The sequence below is a fragment of the Euleptes europaea genome, chromosome 3 (assembly GCF_029931775.1).
Source record: "Euleptes europaea isolate rEulEur1 chromosome 3, rEulEur1.hap1, whole genome shotgun sequence".
In the NCBI taxonomy this organism is placed as follows: Eukaryota; Metazoa; Chordata; class Lepidosauria; order Squamata; family Sphaerodactylidae; genus Euleptes; species Euleptes europaea.
Genome location: NC_079314.1, coordinates 123,702,253 through 123,718,595, shown reverse-complemented (window position 1 = coordinate 123,718,595; position 16,343 = coordinate 123,702,253). Strand labels below are relative to the sequence as shown.

The 16,343-nt window shown below is 51.1% G+C and overlaps 1 protein-coding gene across 1 annotated transcript in view; it reads right to left on the bottom strand.

Moving 5' to 3' along the window:
* Positions 1–16,343, bottom strand: part of SHANK3 (SH3 and multiple ankyrin repeat domains 3) — a 348,499-nt gene that overhangs the window by 194,552 nt on the left and 137,604 nt on the right. Inside the window, exons 10-12 of the mRNA XM_056846670.1 lie at positions 11,322–11,661; positions 11,049–11,254; positions 10,844–10,912 (exon numbers count right to left, since the gene is read on the bottom strand). Coding sequence (XP_056702648.1) covers positions 10,844–10,912; positions 11,049–11,254; positions 11,322–11,661 — 615 coding nt within the window. The remainder of the gene's footprint in view (positions 1–10,843; positions 10,913–11,048; positions 11,255–11,321; positions 11,662–16,343) is intronic.

Below are 16,343 nucleotides of genomic sequence, written 5' to 3'. Positions count from 1 at the left end.
CCGCCTCCTCCCCTGCAATTAATTGTCTTTTTTGTCTCGGCTCCCACCAGACTCTAAATCGTCTCGAATGTTCACCGTTTATTTGGAAACTTTCTGTCTCTCGGATCTCCTCCTCATGCAGCGATGGAAAACAAGGCAGCCCTCCACTAATTAAAGCCAATTAGTGCCAAGTGCCACATGCCATTAGAGGAGGTGGGGGCAGCGGAAGGGAGGCCAGGAGTCTCCGCCACCCGCCCCGCCTGCCCTCCTCCCCCTTGGAGAGCCATCCAGTCTGGGCACACCAGCTAATAAGCAGGGGGAGGGTACAGGACTGGCCCCTTGACACCTGTGGGCCACAGCATCTTGGGCCGCCAGTGAAGCACCACTGCAAACAGCTCTCTAGTGCACAGAATCATAGAGTTGGAAGGGACCTCCAGGGTCATCTAGTCCAACCCCCTCCACAGGGCGGCTAACATCCATTAAAATATCATAAAACAGAGTAAAATACAAACATTCAATTCAATACTAATTAGAACAGACGATTCTAGAGCTAAAATCAACAGGCGCTCAATTTATGGTCCACAGGGACATGGCCAGCCCAAATGAGAAGAATTGGTTTTTATATGCCGACTTTCTCTCCCACTTAAGGGAGAATCAAACCGGCTTACAATCACCTTCCCTTCCCCTCCCCACAACAGACACCCTGTGAGGTAGGTGGGGCTGAGAGAGTATGACTAGCCCAAGGTCACTCAGCTGGCTTCATGTTGAGGAGTGGGGAAACAAATCCAGTTCACCAGATTAGCCTCCGCTGCTCAAGTGGAGGAGTGGGGAATCAAACCCAGTTCTCCATATCAGAGTCCACTGCTCCAAACCACCACTCTTAACCACTAGGCCACGCTGGCTCTCTCAGAGAATAACTAAACCCAGCTTGAAACGTGAAGGTCTTCCTCTCTCTAAGGCAAGACCCAGGGAGGGGCTGCATTTCTATCTGAAAAGGATCCAGGCTTGCCGTTGATTTCCTTTAGCCTCCAGCTTTGCTTCCAGCCGGCCAGCTCACTCCCTCCTGCAAGGGAACTGCCTTTCCGCAGCTGCCCCTTTCTGAGGTGGGAAGCAGATCCTGCCAGCTCCACTCCAAGCAGAGAGACGGGCAGATGGGCCTGCAGGGCTGTGAAGAACACCAACTCCGCTCTGCCACGCGAACACACCCCGGAGACACGGCGCAAGTCAGTCCGCCATCGCACACCCCTGCTCTCCAGCTCCCGGAGGAACATCCTGTCTCCAGGCCCTCTCCCCACCAGGTTTGGGTCTTGGGGTGCCAACACCCGGACCAACTTGGAGGGCTTTAAGAGGGGAGTGGACATGTTCATGGAGGAGAGGGGTATGGCTACTAGTCAAAATGGATACTAGTCATGATGCATGCCTATTCTCTCCAGGATCAGAGGAGCATGTCTGTGATATTAGGTGCTGTGGGACACAGGCAGGATAATGCTGCTACAGTCGTCTTGCTTGTGGGCTTCCTAGAGGCACCTGGTTGGCCTTAGGAGGACGGAGCCTGAGGAGGGCAGGGTTTGGGGAGGGGAAGGACTTCAATGCCATAGAGTCCAATTGCCAAAGCAGCCATTTTCTCCAGGTGAACTGATCTCTATCAGTGCCACAGTGTGTGGGCGGCAGATTGAGCCGTGCTGCTCGAGGGCCCATACCACTGGGGAGTTCTGCTACGCATGCCCCCCTCTGACACAAATGAGATGCTGCTCTGGTGCAGACCCTCCCCATTTCAGTGGGGCTCGTGCAAGAGAACTTGCCGTTGGGTTGTGCCCCATTTTTATTTGGGAGGGTGTGAGGTGGCACCACGCCATCTCAGGTCAGCCCTGGTTGCTCTTAGCCCTCCCCCCCTTTTGGGACTGGCCGCGAGACACAGCCAGGGGACACACAATCACACAGCCCAGTTCAAAGCATGAAGATCTTGTGGTGTGGAGGCAACGCACAGTTGGGGAGGAGCCACAGCTCAGCCGAAGGGCCTCTGCTTGGCATGCAGAAGGTCCCCGGTGTAATCCCCAGTGGCATCTCCAGTTACAGGGACCAGGCAAGTAGGAGATGGGAAAGACCTCCTCTACCTGAGACCCTGGAGAGCCTCCACCAGTCTGGGTAGACAGTTTTGATCTGGATGGACCTAGAGTCTGATTTAGTAAAAGGCAGTTTCATGAGTATCTGTGTTTTTAAAAATGTGTGTGTGTGTTTGTGCATTTGTGTGTGTGTGTGTGTGTGTGTGTGTGGTATAGTGGAAAGCCAGCATGGTGTCAAGGTTAAGAGCGGTGGACTCTAATCTGGAGAACCAGGTTTGATTCCCCACTCCTCCGCATGAGCGGTGGAGGCTAATCTGGTGAACCGGGTTGGTTCCCCCACTCCTCCACGTGAAGCCAGCTGGGCGATCTCGGGTTAGTCACAGCTCTCTTAGAGCTCTCTCAGCCTCACCTACCTCACAGGGTGTCTGTTGTGGGGAGGGGAAAGGAAGGGGGTTGTAGGCCGGTTTGATTCTTCCTTAAGTGGTAGAGAAGGTCGGCATGTAAAAACCAACTCCTTCTTCCTCTTCTTCCTCTGTGTGTGCACGCATGCCATCAAGTCACAACTGACTTATGGCGACCCTGTAGGGTTTTCAAGGCAAGAGACCTTCAGAAGTGGTTTGCATTGCCTGCCTCCCCATCACAACCCTGGTATTCCTTGGAGAATTCCCATCTATCTGGTAGTCAGGGTCGGGGCTGAGAGTCACACCTTAACCACCACACCACGCCAGCTCTCGTGTTCATACATAGCTCAGTCCAAAGCACTGAGATCTCATAGTGTAAATGCAATGAATCATAGGGAGGAGGGTAAATTGAAGGGAACCAGTTAATTCTTATGACTAATTCACACACAACTACAAACAGCCAACAGCAGGGAATGATTTGAGCAGAGCCTCCAGGGATGATCAGAGAATATTAAAAATACAATCCCCAGGGTTTGTTTTTTTTGGCTGTTGTAATAAAGCGGTGGATGGAGATCAGGAAGAGAGAGGGAAGTAACTTGCAAAAGCCCTCCAGGAAAAACAAAAACGAAGCAGGAGGTGTGTGGGGGAAGGGGAGTTAAATGCATTTTGTTGTTGTCAAAGAGGAGGGTAGCTTGTCACAGGCATGAGACTTGGAGGGAACAACCCTCCAATCCCTCCAGAGTCCAGACCGTCTCTCCCCATTCTACTGGAGGGGCTGGAAACCAGAAAGAACGTAAGAAAGGCCCTGCTGGATCAGACCAAGGCCCATCAAGTCCAGCGGTAGGTTCACACCGTGGCCAAAAAGACAACTGCAGCAGCCTTATCCTGCCTGTGTTCCGCAACATCCAATATAATAGGCATGCTCCTCTGATCCTAGAGAGAATAGGTATAAGAACATAAGAAAAGCCCTGCTGGATCAGACCAAGACCCATCAAGTCCCTCAGTCTTTTCACCAGGTGCCTCTAGGAAGACCACGAACAAGACGAGTGCAGCAGCATTATCCTGCCTGTGTTCCTCAGCACCTCATATATTCAGCATGCTCCTCTGATCCTGGAGAGAATCGGCATGCATCATGACTAGGAGCCATTTTGTCTAGTAGCCATGGATAGCCCCGTCCTCCATAAGAACATAAGGAAAGCCCTGCTGGATCAGACTGAGGCCCATCAAGTCCAGCAGTCTGTTCACACTGTGGCCAACCAGGTGCCTCCAGGAAGCTCACAAACAACGCGACGGCAGCAGCACCATCCTGCCTGTGTTCCAAAGCACCTCATATAATAGGCATACTCCTCTGATCTTAGAGAGAATAGGTAAGAACATAGAATAATAGAATCATAGAATTGGAAGGGACCACCAGGGTCAACTAGTAGGCCATGCATAAGAAAGGCCATGCTGGATCAGACCAAGGCCCATCAAGTCCAGCCATCAGTTCACACAGCGGCCAACCAGGTGCCTCTAGGAAGCCCACAGGCAAGACAACTGCAGCAGCATTATCCTGCCTGTGTTCCACAGCATCTCATATAATAGGCCTGCTCCTCTGATCCTGGAGAGAATAAGGATGCATCATGACTAGCAGCCATTTTTACTAGTAGCCATGGATACCCCTCTCCTCTATGAAAGACCACTCAATTCTGGCCCTTTTGCTACGGGACTCTGTGTGGAGTGGTAGCAGCGAGCAAGTGACTCCTTCACTCACAGGCCTGCTTTGCCCAGACAATGGGATGCCCACAGCAGGAACTGCCAAAGGTGCTCACGCCAGGCATCCAAACTTCCAAACATCCTGCCTACTCATCTATGTGGGGGGGGAGAGAGTATGGCAACTCTGCTCAGCTGTGCAGGTGAACCTCAAGTTGAAGGAATCTGCCTTCTGTTACAGAAAAAGAAGCCAGGTGGGCCAGGGACACACCCTTTTATTTGCTGTATGTGTGTGTTAAGTGTCGTCAAGTCGCTTACGACTCATGGCGACCCTATCATTCAACGTCCTGCAAAATGTCCTATCTTTAACAGCCTTGCTCAGGTCTTGCAAACTGAGGGCCGTTGCTTCCTTTATAAAGTCAATCCATCTCTTGTTGTATTATCCTATGAGGAAAAGTTGAATGAGCTGGGTATGTTTAGCCTGAAGAGGATAAAACTGAGAGGGGATAGGATAACCATCTTCGAGTACTTGAAGGGCTGTCCTATAGAGGAGGGTGCCGAGTTGTTTTCTGTTGCCCCAGAAAGTCGGATCAGAAATTGAAATTAAATCAAAAGAGTTTCTGTCTAGACATTAGGAAGAATTTTCTAACAGTTAGAGTGGTTACTCAGTGGAACAGACTTCCTTGGGAGGTGGTGAGCTCTCCTTCCGTGGAGGTTTGTAAAAATTCTGAAATAATGCAGAGGCTAGATGGCCACCTGTCAGCAATGCTGATTCTATGACCTTAGGCAGCTCATGAGAGGGAGGGCATCTTGGCCATCTTCTGGGCATGAAGTAGGGGTCATTGGGTGTGTGTTTAGGGAGGTAGTTGTGAATTTCCTGCAATGGGCGGGGGTTGGACTAGATGACCCTGGTGGTCCCTTCCAACTTTATGATTCTATTATTCTATGCGTGTGTTAAGTGTCGTCAAGTTGCTTCTGACCCTAAGAGTCAATGTCCTCCAAAACGTCCTATCCTTAACAGCCTTGCTCAGGTCTTGAGGGCCATGGCTTCCTTTATTGAGTCAATCTATCTCTTGTCATTTTTTATGTATTTGTATTATATGAACATACAAAACGGCCTTTTTATCCAGAGAGAAGGAGCAGGTTTCCAAGGTCTCTGGCAGAGAAAGGTGCTCCCTATCTGACTTTAACGGGAGGTGTGCAGGATTGAACCCGGGGCCACAGAAAGCCTCCAAACACAGGATGCAAGTTTCCAAGGTGCACGAAATGTACAGCAGCAAGAAGGAATCTGGGTGACTCAGCAATTTTCCTCCTGCATTCCAAACACTCCTGGGGGGCCAAACGGAAACCGCTCCCTCCTCACTCCATTGCTTGTTCTGTGAGACCGATTTGGTTGCTAAGATCTGAAATGGAGTCTTAGCAACCGGTTGGCTCACAGGCTACGGAGGAGAGCCACAGAGACAATATCTTTTGTATTTACTCCAGCTAGTCTTGGAACGGTAGGAGGAAAGAAGGGGCGGATCTGTTGGGAGGAGGCTGGCCCGCCGGGAACCAGATTGCAGGCTGCGATGTGGGCAGGCGAGTTCCTTACCTCTCATTCTCAACAGGTGGAAAGAACACAAAGAACATAAGAATCATGAGAAGATCCCTGCTGGACCAGACCACTGAGGGTCCACCTGGTCCAGCATTCTGTTTCACACAGTGGCCAATCAGTTCATCTGGAAGTCGGAGAACGGAACAGAGGCCGAGGCCTTCCCCTGAGGTTGCCTCCTGGCACGGGTGTTCAGGGGTTTACTGCCTCTAAACGTGGAAGTTCCCTTTAGTAGCCATGGCTAGTAGTCATAAGAACATAAGAAAGGCCCTGCTGGATCAGACCAAGGCCCATCAAGTCCAGCAGTCTGTTCACACAGTGGCCAACCAGGTGCCTCCAGGAAGCCCACAAGCAAGACGACTGCAGCAGCACCATCCTTCCTGTGTTCCACAGCACCCAATATAATAGGCATGCTCCTCTGATACTAGAGAGAATAGGTATGCAGCATGACTAGCATCCATTCTAACTAATAGCCATGAATACCCCTCTCCTCCATGAATATGTCCACTCCCCTCTTAAAGCCCTCCAAGCTGGCAGCCATCACCACATCCTGGGGCAGGGAGTTCCACAATTTAACTATGCGTTGTGTGAAAAAATACTTCCTTTTATCTGTTTTGAATCTCTCACCCTCCAGCTTTAGCAGATGACCCCGCGTTCTAGTATTATGGGAGAGGGAGAAAAACGTCTCCCTGTCCACTCTCTCCAAACCATGCATAATTTTATAGACCTCTATCATGTCTCCCCTCAGCCGTCTTCTTTCCAAGCTAAACAGCCCTCAGCGTCTTAACCGCTCCCCATAGGACAGTTGCTCTAGTCCCCTAATCATTTTGGTTGCTCTTTTCTGCACCTTCTCAAGCTCTGCAATATCCTTTTTTAGGTGTGGTGACCAGAACTGTACACAGTATTGCAAGTGTGGTCTCACCATAGATTTGTACAAGGGCAGTATGATATCAGCAGTTTTATTCTCTATTCCTCGTCTAATTATGGCCAGCATGGAATTTGCCTTTTTTTACAGCAGCCGCACACTGGGTTGACATCTTCATTGAGCTATCCACTACCACCCCAAGATCCCTTTCTTGGTCGGTCGTTGCCAGCACAGATCCCATCAGTGTATATGAGAAGTTGGGATTTTTTGCCCCAATATGCATCACTTTACACTTACTAACACTGAATTTCATTTGCCATTTTAATGCCCATTCTTCCAGTATGCAGAGATCCTTCTGGAGCTCTTCACAGTCCGATTTTGTTTTAACCACCCTAAATAATTTGGTGTCATCTGCACACTTGGCTACTTCACTGTTTAACCCCAACTCCAGGTCATTGATGAACAGGTTGAAAAGCACCGGTCCCAACACAGATCCCTGAGGCACCCCACTGCTCACATCCCGCCATTGTGAGAACTGACCATTGATTCCTACTCTCTGCTTCCTATTTTTCAGCCAGCTCTCAATCCATAAGAGGACTTGTCCGCTTATCCCATGACTATGAACTTTGCTTAGCAGTCTTTGGTGGGGACTTTGTCAAAAGCTTTTTGGAAATCCAAATACACAATATCCACAGGCTCATTCCTGTCCACATGCTTATTGACACTTTCAAAAAACTCTAATAGGTTAGTGAGACAGGACCTACCCTTACAGAAGCCATGTTGGGTTTTGCCCAGCAGACCTTGCCCTTCTATATGCTTGACAATTCTATCTTTAATAATGCTTTCCACTAATTTACCCGGAACAGACGTTAAGCTAACTGGCCAGTAATTTCCTGGGTCCCCCCTGGAACCTGGAACCAACTGGCTCAACTACATCCACATCCCACAATAAGTCACTGGCAGCACCACAGAGTATTAAATCCAGGATCGCCTCCCCTCTGGTTGAGTCTATGACCAACTGTTCGAGGGCACAGTCATTTAGGATGTCTAAATTTTTTTTATCTCTTTGGCTTGACTGGAGCATACATTTATCCAACCAATATGAGGGAAGTTGAAGTCTCCCATTATTACTACTTCATTACCTTTACATGCTTCCCTAATTTCATTCTCCATCTCAAGATCACCCTGAGCCATTTGGTCAGGGGGCCGATAGAACGTCCCCAGTACTAAATCTCCTTTGGGTCCCGGAATTGTCACCCATAAGGATTCTGTGGACGAGTCTGCCCTTTTTATGGTCTCTAGCTTATTAGACTCTAGGAGTGACTTCCTCCATATGCATCTAATCTAGAACCTGCCCACTAGTCAGAACATCAGAAGAACCCTGGTGGGTTAGACCAAAGGACTATCAAGTCCAGCATCCTGTCTCACACAGCGGCCAACCAGCTGAATCTATATGAAGCACACAAGCCGGATGACTGCCACAGTAGCCATCCATTTCCTCTGGAGGTCCAACCACAGGGCACAGAGGCCGAGGCCTTCCCCTGATAAGAGCCTCAGAAGAGACCTACTGGATCAGACCAGTGAGGGTCCATCTAATCCAGCATCCTGTCTCACACAGGGGCCATCCAGTTCCTCTGGAGGGCCAACAACAGGGCATAGAGGCCTTCATACGAAAATCAGAAGAGCCCTGCTGGATCAGACCAGTGAGGTTCCGTCTAGTCCAGCATCCCGTCTCACACAGGAGCCGACCAGTTCCTCTGGAGGGTCAGCAACAGGGCTCCGAGGCCAAGAGACCCACCCAAGGAAATGCAGCAGAACTTAGGAAGGGTCTCCAGCAGATTGCCTGGAGATTTTGACAGCCTTGAGGAGAAGCACCCCAACAGTGGGAGGGGCCGTGGCTCAGTGGCAGAGCACCTGCTTGGCATGCAGAAGATCCTAGCTTCAATCCCCATCACCTCCAGTTTAAGAAACTAGGTAGTAGTTGATGTGAAAGACCTTGACCTGTGACCCTGGAGAGCTGCTGACAGTCTGGGTAGACAAGACTGACCTTGATGGACCAAGGGTCTGATTTCATAGAATCATAGAGTCGGAAGGGACCACCAGGGTCATCTAGTCCAACCCCCTGCACTATGCAGGAAACTCACAGCTACATACATACATACATACATACATACATACATACATATGCAACAAGTGCCTGATTAATGCCGCTTTTCTGGGTACAACGTAAATCAATAAATAAAAATGTGGGTGGCCTGGAAGGGGAACAAAAAAGCTTCCTTCTTTAAAAAAAATATCTGTTCTTGTTCTGCATGCAACAGTGTTGACTTACGGAGGGGAAAGCTCCTGTCACGCTGGCTGCCTCCTCCAGCTTGAAGGATTTTGTGCCTGACTCTTTGAAACCTGCAGTTTCTCCTCCTCTGTTCAGTGCACACATCCCAAGGAAGGCAAGGGCCCGCTCCCCCTCTTTACTGACCCACGAAGCCCGGCCCATTGAACTGTCTCTCTCTCTCACGCACACACACACGAAGGCTCCCTGCATCACGGAAGCCAAAGGCAAGGGGCAGTATCTGACCGCTCACACTTGGCTTCTCTGGGGACAGCTGTGTGGTGAAGGTGTTCGTAACCGAGGGTCGAGGCTTTGGCTCACCACCTTTGAGATGGAGTGTGAAACATGGGGGGGGGGGGGTAAGGGGTTGGTGGGCAGGGATCTCCCCAGGCTATGCTAATATATATTATTTCCTGAGAAAAGATTGAAAAGAAGGCACAATACAATGCAGAAGGAAAGAGCGAAGGGCCGCCAGGCAGCCTGTCCACAGACCCAGCGGGTGACAGAGAGGCTGGGCTGGATCCTCCCGCAGCAGGAAGAGGCAGGGGAGCAGAGGCCTGTCTGGGGGGGCTCCTCAGAGCAGAAGAAGCTGTCTAGTGGCAAGGAGGTCCACAGGCAAGGAGCCACCAAGGAAAGGGATGGGAGGTTTGAGACGGCAATCGTCGCCTTCGGCCTAAGGAAGAGATTTGTGCCGGAGCATTCACATGGCTGGCCTCCAGGGCAAACAGCCAGGCCCCTCTCGGGGCTTGCCCACCCTGACAAAACCTTTCCTTCCTGGCAGCAGGGCCAGCGTAGGGCTGGCAGCAGAAGGACCTTCTAAGCACAAACCTCCCCAGGAGGAGACAGCCAAGGAAGGCCTATGAGGAAAGGTTGAAGGAGCTGGGTATGTTTAGCCTGCAGAGGAGAAGACTGAGAGGGGATATGAGAACCATCTTCAAGGACTTGAAGGGCTGTCATAGAGAGGAGGGTGCCGAGTTGTTTTCTGTTGCCCAAGAAGGTCGGACCAGAACCAACTGGTAGAAATTAAATCAAAAGAGTTTCTGTCTAGACATTAGGAAGAACTTTCTAGCAGTTCGAGCGGTTCCTCAGTGGAACAGGCTTCCTCGGGAGGTGGTGAGCTCTTTTTCCCTGGAGTTTTTGAAGCAGAGGCTAGATGGCCATCTGTCAGCAATGCTGATTCTATGACCTTAGGCAGATCATGAGAGGGAGGGCATCTTGGCCATCTTCTGGGCATGGAGTAGGGGTCACTGGGGGTGTGAGGGGGGAGGTAGTTGTGAATTTCCTGCATTGTGCAGGGGGTTGGACTAGATGACCCTGGTGGTCCCTTCCAACTCTATGATTCTATGATTCTATAAGGCCTCTCCAGACCCAGCAGCAGAGTTTGATCCCAACAGAAGTCAGTCAGGTAGCCGGCTCAAGGTCGACTCAGCCTTCCATCCTTCCGAGGTCGGTAAAATGAGTACCCAGCTTGCTGGGGGTAAAGGGAAGATGACTGGGGAAGGCAATGGCAAACCACCCCATAAACACAGTCTGCCTAATAAACATTGGGATGTGATCGTCACCTCATGGGTCAGGAATGACCCGGTGCTTGCCCAGGGGACTACCTTTACCTTTTCCCCACTGAGACTTGGCTTGCGTGGAACCAGGCTGGATGCATCTACACCCACAGCTTAGAAAAGAGCTGGCTGGACTCTACAAACTGGCACTGCCTCTGCCCATGCGCGTGTTCACACTCTCCCACAAGACATGCCCCATGACAACCACACGAAAACCATGTAGGATACATGCAATGAGACCAGGGATTTGGGCCACGAGGCCACGTGGACCTCCTGAAGCAAAGCTGGTCCCCACCACCACCCAAGAGCTACTTGTCAAGACCCCCACAACTGTTCTCAGCTGCGCAAGACTCTCTGGGTAAAATACCATCCAGCGGGCCCTGCCAGCCGAGGATCACCGTTAGACCGCACGAGGTTGCCATGCCAATGGAGACCCCTACAAGGGGTGCACACCAACAAAGCCTCAGGTTGGATGGGCAAAGGGGGGGAGAGAGGAGGCGGCAATGTTTGGAGGCACACGTGCGCGCTTGGCAGAATGCTTGCAGGACCCTGGACAGCTCTCTGACTCTCACAGGCGCCACTGGTAGAGATGCAGAGTCCCAGAGAGAGCAGAGAGTTGTCCATTTTCGCAGAGGGCCTGGAGCCCACCCAGCCCAGCATGCGCCCCAAACCGACCCAGGTGGTGCCACCTGGACTACCCAGCCACGAGGCCACGACGCCGGCCAAGACGACGGAGCCCAGCCGCCGCCGGCGCTTCTCCGAGCCCCGCAGGGGGCAGCTAAGCCAGCCGGGAAGCACAGGGGGTGGCTGGTCGAAGCCCCCTCTGCCCAGGGGCGAGCTCTTACCTGGCCTTGCCGCGGCTGCTCCTCCGGAGGGTGTGGGCGTCGGCCTCCTTCTCTTCCCGCACGCGCTGCAGCGACGGGGAGCGGCTGTGGGGGCCCCGGGAGCCGCTCGTGCTCACCAGGCTACTGTCCCCCACCCCTGCCCCGACAGCCACTTCCTGCATCTGGGCCAGCAGCTGCTGGGGCAGGCTGCGGAGCGAGGGCACCGGCGAGTAGGACGGGCGGCTCTCGGCCTTCAAGTTGTTGTCGCTGGCGGACCGCTGCAGCAGGCGGGGGGAGGAGAGGCCGCACACCCCGATGAGACGCCTCCTCTTCGTGTAGCTGGGAGTTTCTCTAAAAGGCACTGCAAGGGAGAAACAGAGAGGCCCTCAGTGATCGGCGGCGCCACCCCCTGGTGTGGAAAAAGGGGCAGCAGCCATGCACTTCAGTCGGCCTTGGAGCGGTCACTTAACTCCAGCGCACTCTGAGTTAACACCCTCCCCCTAGAATCATAGAGTTGGAAGGGATCCCCAGGGTCATCTAGTCCAACCCCCTGCACAATGCAGGACATTCACAACTACCTCCCCCCCACACACACACACCAGTGATCCCTACTCCACGCCCAAAAGATGGCCAAGATGCCCTCCCTCTTATGGTCTGCCTAAGGTCATAGAATCAGAATTGCTGACAGAGGGCCATCTAAGGGTGGGTGGCTCATGAAAACTCATACCCTGCAAGAAATTGTGTTAGACTGTAACTGTCTTAGAGAAATATTGGATAAAAACTATATATAATGCTTGCAAGTTGCTGCAATTAACAATATTAAAGTTATGTGTGTATTAAGTGCCGTCAAGTCGCTTCCGACTCATGTCGACCCTATGAATCAACATCCTCCAAAATGTCCTATCTTTGAAGTTATACTCCCGGCTAAACTTGGCATGTATAGATTGTTTTGGTTTCACTGAAAGGCTAGCAGTTAGACAGAAGCATAAGGATTCAGTCTTTAAGGTGCTCCTGGACTCTTGCTCTTTGCTACTGTTAGTGACAGACTAACATGGCCACCCCCTCATGATTTGTTTCCAAGGGCACACAAAAAAGGGGTTCATTTGTAATGCATTTAAGAAACACCCCCCCCCCAAATCCACACACTGAATACAGGTAACACAGCTAAAAATAATGGAAAGCAGACACCATTAATTCAAATGTCAGCCCCTAGAAATCTGGCTATTAACTTAAAAAAAGGCTGGTGGAAGCATAATTTCCTATGGAATATGTTTATTATGCATGGGTTGGTTTTAAATCTTTTATGCTGTGTTCTCTGCAACTGCAATAAGAACACCAACAACATCCCCAGGATAAAAACCAGCATCATAGAATCATAGAGTTGGAAGGGACCACCAGGGTCATCAAGTCCAACCCCCTGCACAATGCAGGAAATTCACAACTACCTCCCCCACCCCACACACCCCTAGTGACCAGAAGATGGCCAAGATGCCATCAAAAGGGAACAGAGCAGAATTACAATCTAGCAACAACAACAAAAACTTCTTGCTGGAAAAAACGTGCAGAAAATAAGCTGGTTTTGACCATTTTCCACCCAAGCCACAGAAACGAAGCAGGAAGTGAACAGGCACTCCTCCAATGGAGCACAGGGGCCAACACAGAGAAGGCACTGCTCTTGTCTTCCTTGCTCTCCTTTCCCTTCCACATGGGGCACGGACCAACTGCACCTGTGTAGATCAGAGGGAGCCAGGAGAGCCACACGGCAGGTGCGCGTTTCTGCTTGCCCTCGGAAACTGCCTAGGCAATGCTCATGCTTATTTACTTCCTTCACAAGGCAGAGTGGAATCTTTGGGGTGGGGTGAGGCAAATCCTGCCCAGGGGTGCCGTTGTTCCAGCCTCGCCATGTGCACCCCCCCCCCATTTCATGCCGCTGCTCACCAAAGAGCCAGCCAGCATTCCTGGGAACGTGACACATCCCACTGCAGGTGGGACCCCAAAAACCTATCCTGCATGTCCACCCAAAAAAACCTATCCTGCTCATCCAGAAGGAAGCGAGGGGGGCCCTGTCTTTGAGCCAGCCTTAGGCTTTCATGTACAGGGAGGTTAGGAAAGAGACACGGAGATCGTTCCATCATGCAGTCCCCCACCTACATCCATGCGTGAGGCAGCCCAAGGAGGAGAGGACTGTACCATAAGAGTTGTGATGTGCTGCTTGGTTCTAATACGCCTCCTCCTCATGGTGTTATGGCTCATGGAGAGCCAGCGTGGTGTCGTGGTTAAGAGTGGTGGACTCTGATCTGGAGAGCCGGGTTTGATTTCCCACTCCTCCACATGAGAGGCAGACTCTAATCGGGAGAACAGGGTTTCAATTCCCCACTCCTCCACATGAATCCTGCTGGGTGATCTTGGGCTAGTCACAGCTCTCTTAGAGCTCTCTCAGCCCCACCTGCCTCACAGGGTGTCTGTTTTGGTGAGGGGAAGGAGATTGCAAGCCGGTTTGATTCTCCCTTAAGTGGTAGAGAAAGTCGGCATATAAAAACCAACTCTCCTTCTTCTTCTTCTTAGACAAAAACCCCACTTAGCAGCCGGTGCCACAAGCCAGGAACAGGACAAGAGGTTTCCCCGATGTGTCACGAAGGCTCTTGACAAGCTAGTGAAGGACAGAACCGGGAGGGGAGGGGGGAGGCACGTCCGTTCTCCACTCCCCATAAGCAACTTCCCTCTCCAAAACGCACTGCCTGCAAGCGGTTGTGAGCCTCTCTGTTGGCATGGCAACCTGATGCATCCATCCTGTTCTCAGCTGGATAGTGACATGGTGCTTGGGATTTTATTGCAAGGCCTCCAACTCAGCCGTGGGGACTGACTTGAGCCCCATCCTGCTCTCTAAAACCTGCCCTGCCAGATCAGACCAAGGAGCTCAGCCTCCAGCCTGTAGAGGTGCCCAGCCAGCCTCTGGGAAGCCCACAAGCAGGGCATGAAGGGCACACACACCCTCCGCCTACACCCAGAAGGGAAGGGTCTGTGGCTCACTGGTAGAGCATCTGCTTGGCATGCAGAAGGTCCCAGGTTCAATCCCCGGCATCTCCTGTTAAAGGGACTAGGCAAGTAGGTTATGGGAAAGACCCCTGCCTGAGACCCTGGAGAGCTGCAGCCAGTCCGAATAGACCTTGATCAATGGTCAAATTCAGTATAAGGCAGCTGCATGTGTTTAATCTGGGGTTCTAAGGAATACTGCCTCTGAACATGAGGATTTCATTCAGGAGCCACCAACAGATGTCTTCAATTTTATGTATTAAATATTAATCAATTACCTTTCCCACTATACAAATTGTTTCAAGGGACCTCCATTGTCACGAAATCGGAGGACTCAACAAGTACATTTGGGATTGTAGCCCAGGACTGCTCAGTGAATGAGATACATGAAGCTGCCTACTACTGAACCAGACCCTTGGTCCACTGAAGTCACTCAGACAATAGTAGTACTCAGAGAATAGGTATGCATCATGACTTGTATCCATTTTTACTAGTAGCCATGCATAGCCCTCTCCTCCATGGACATGTCCACTCCCCTCTTAAAGCCTTCCAAGTTGGCAGCCATCACCACATCCTGGGGCAGGGAGTTCCAAAATTTAACTATGTGTTGTGTGAAGAAATACTTCCCTTTATCAGTTTTGAATCTCTCACCCTCCAGCTTTAGCAGATGACCCCGTGTTCTAGTATTATGGGAGAGGGAGAAAAGCTTCTGTCCTTCACTTGGAACCCCCAATTTCATAGCTGGTTTCAGTTTTTGGATTTTTCTTCCTCTGCCTGGGACTGGCTTCTCTGTCTTCTACAGCAGTCTGCAGAGCCCCGCCCTTTTCTCTTCAGGACAGGCAGATTTCCCCTTAGACTCTACCCATTTGCATCCCAATTAGTGTAGCACAGCGAGGATCACATAGCTGCATGAAACTTGTTTTTACACTTTTGTTTTTCCCTTGCATGTCATTTCTCCAGCACTGCATTTGAATGAAAATGTTCTGAGTTAAGATCCTCTCTCTGTGTCACATCTTTTGTAGGGCGTTGTTCTAGAAAGGGAACCCTATCTACAACTTACAGAAACGATCCCAAATAATCATCCCGGAGAATGTGTGTGGTTCTGAGCATGTAGAAACCATCTGCAAGAAACTGGAGGATTTGGGTAACAGCTCCTGAGGTATTCCCAGCCCTCAAATGGCTCTTCATGCCATGTCAGAGCTTGGATCAGATGCTTGCGGCTTCCCACCTGTGCCGAGCACTGCCAGCTTTCTGCCCCTTCCATCCTCAAGGGATGATTTAGGGCTTATTCCCACACCTGCTTGCAATACCCAAGATGAGCATGGACAACCCGTACAGGAAAAAAGAGTGCCTCTGAGCATGCACTCATGCACTTTAGGGGAGGGGCTGTGGCTCAGAGTGGCCACCTCTGCTTGGCATGCTGAAGGTCCCAGGTTCAATCCCCGGCATCTCCAATTAAGAAGGACCAGGCTGTGGGTGATGTGAAAGGGCTTTCTCTGCCCGAGACCCTGGAGAGCTGCTGCCAGCCTGAGTTGACAATTCTTGAGTTGACAATACCGATCTTGATGGACCAAGGGTCCATCAGGGAGAAGCTTTTCTCCCTCTCTCATAATACTAGAACGTGGGGTCATCTGCTGAAGCTGGAGGGTAGGAGATTCAAAACAGATAAAAGGAAGTCTTTCTTCACATGACACACAGTTAAACTGTGGAACTCCCTGCCCCAGGATGTGGTGATAGCTGCCAACTTGGAAGGCTTTAAGAGGGGAGTGGACAGGTTCATAGAAGAGAGGGCTATCCATGGCTACTAGTCAAAATGAATACTAGTCATGATGCATCTTTATTCTCTCCAGGATCAGAGGACCATGCTTGTTAGGTGCTGTGGAACTCAGGCAGGATGATGCTGCTGCAGTCGCCTTGTTTGTGGGCTTCCTGGAGGCACCTGGTTGGCCACTGTGTGAACAGACTGCTGGACTGGATGGGCCTGGATCTGATCCACCAGGGCCTTTCTTG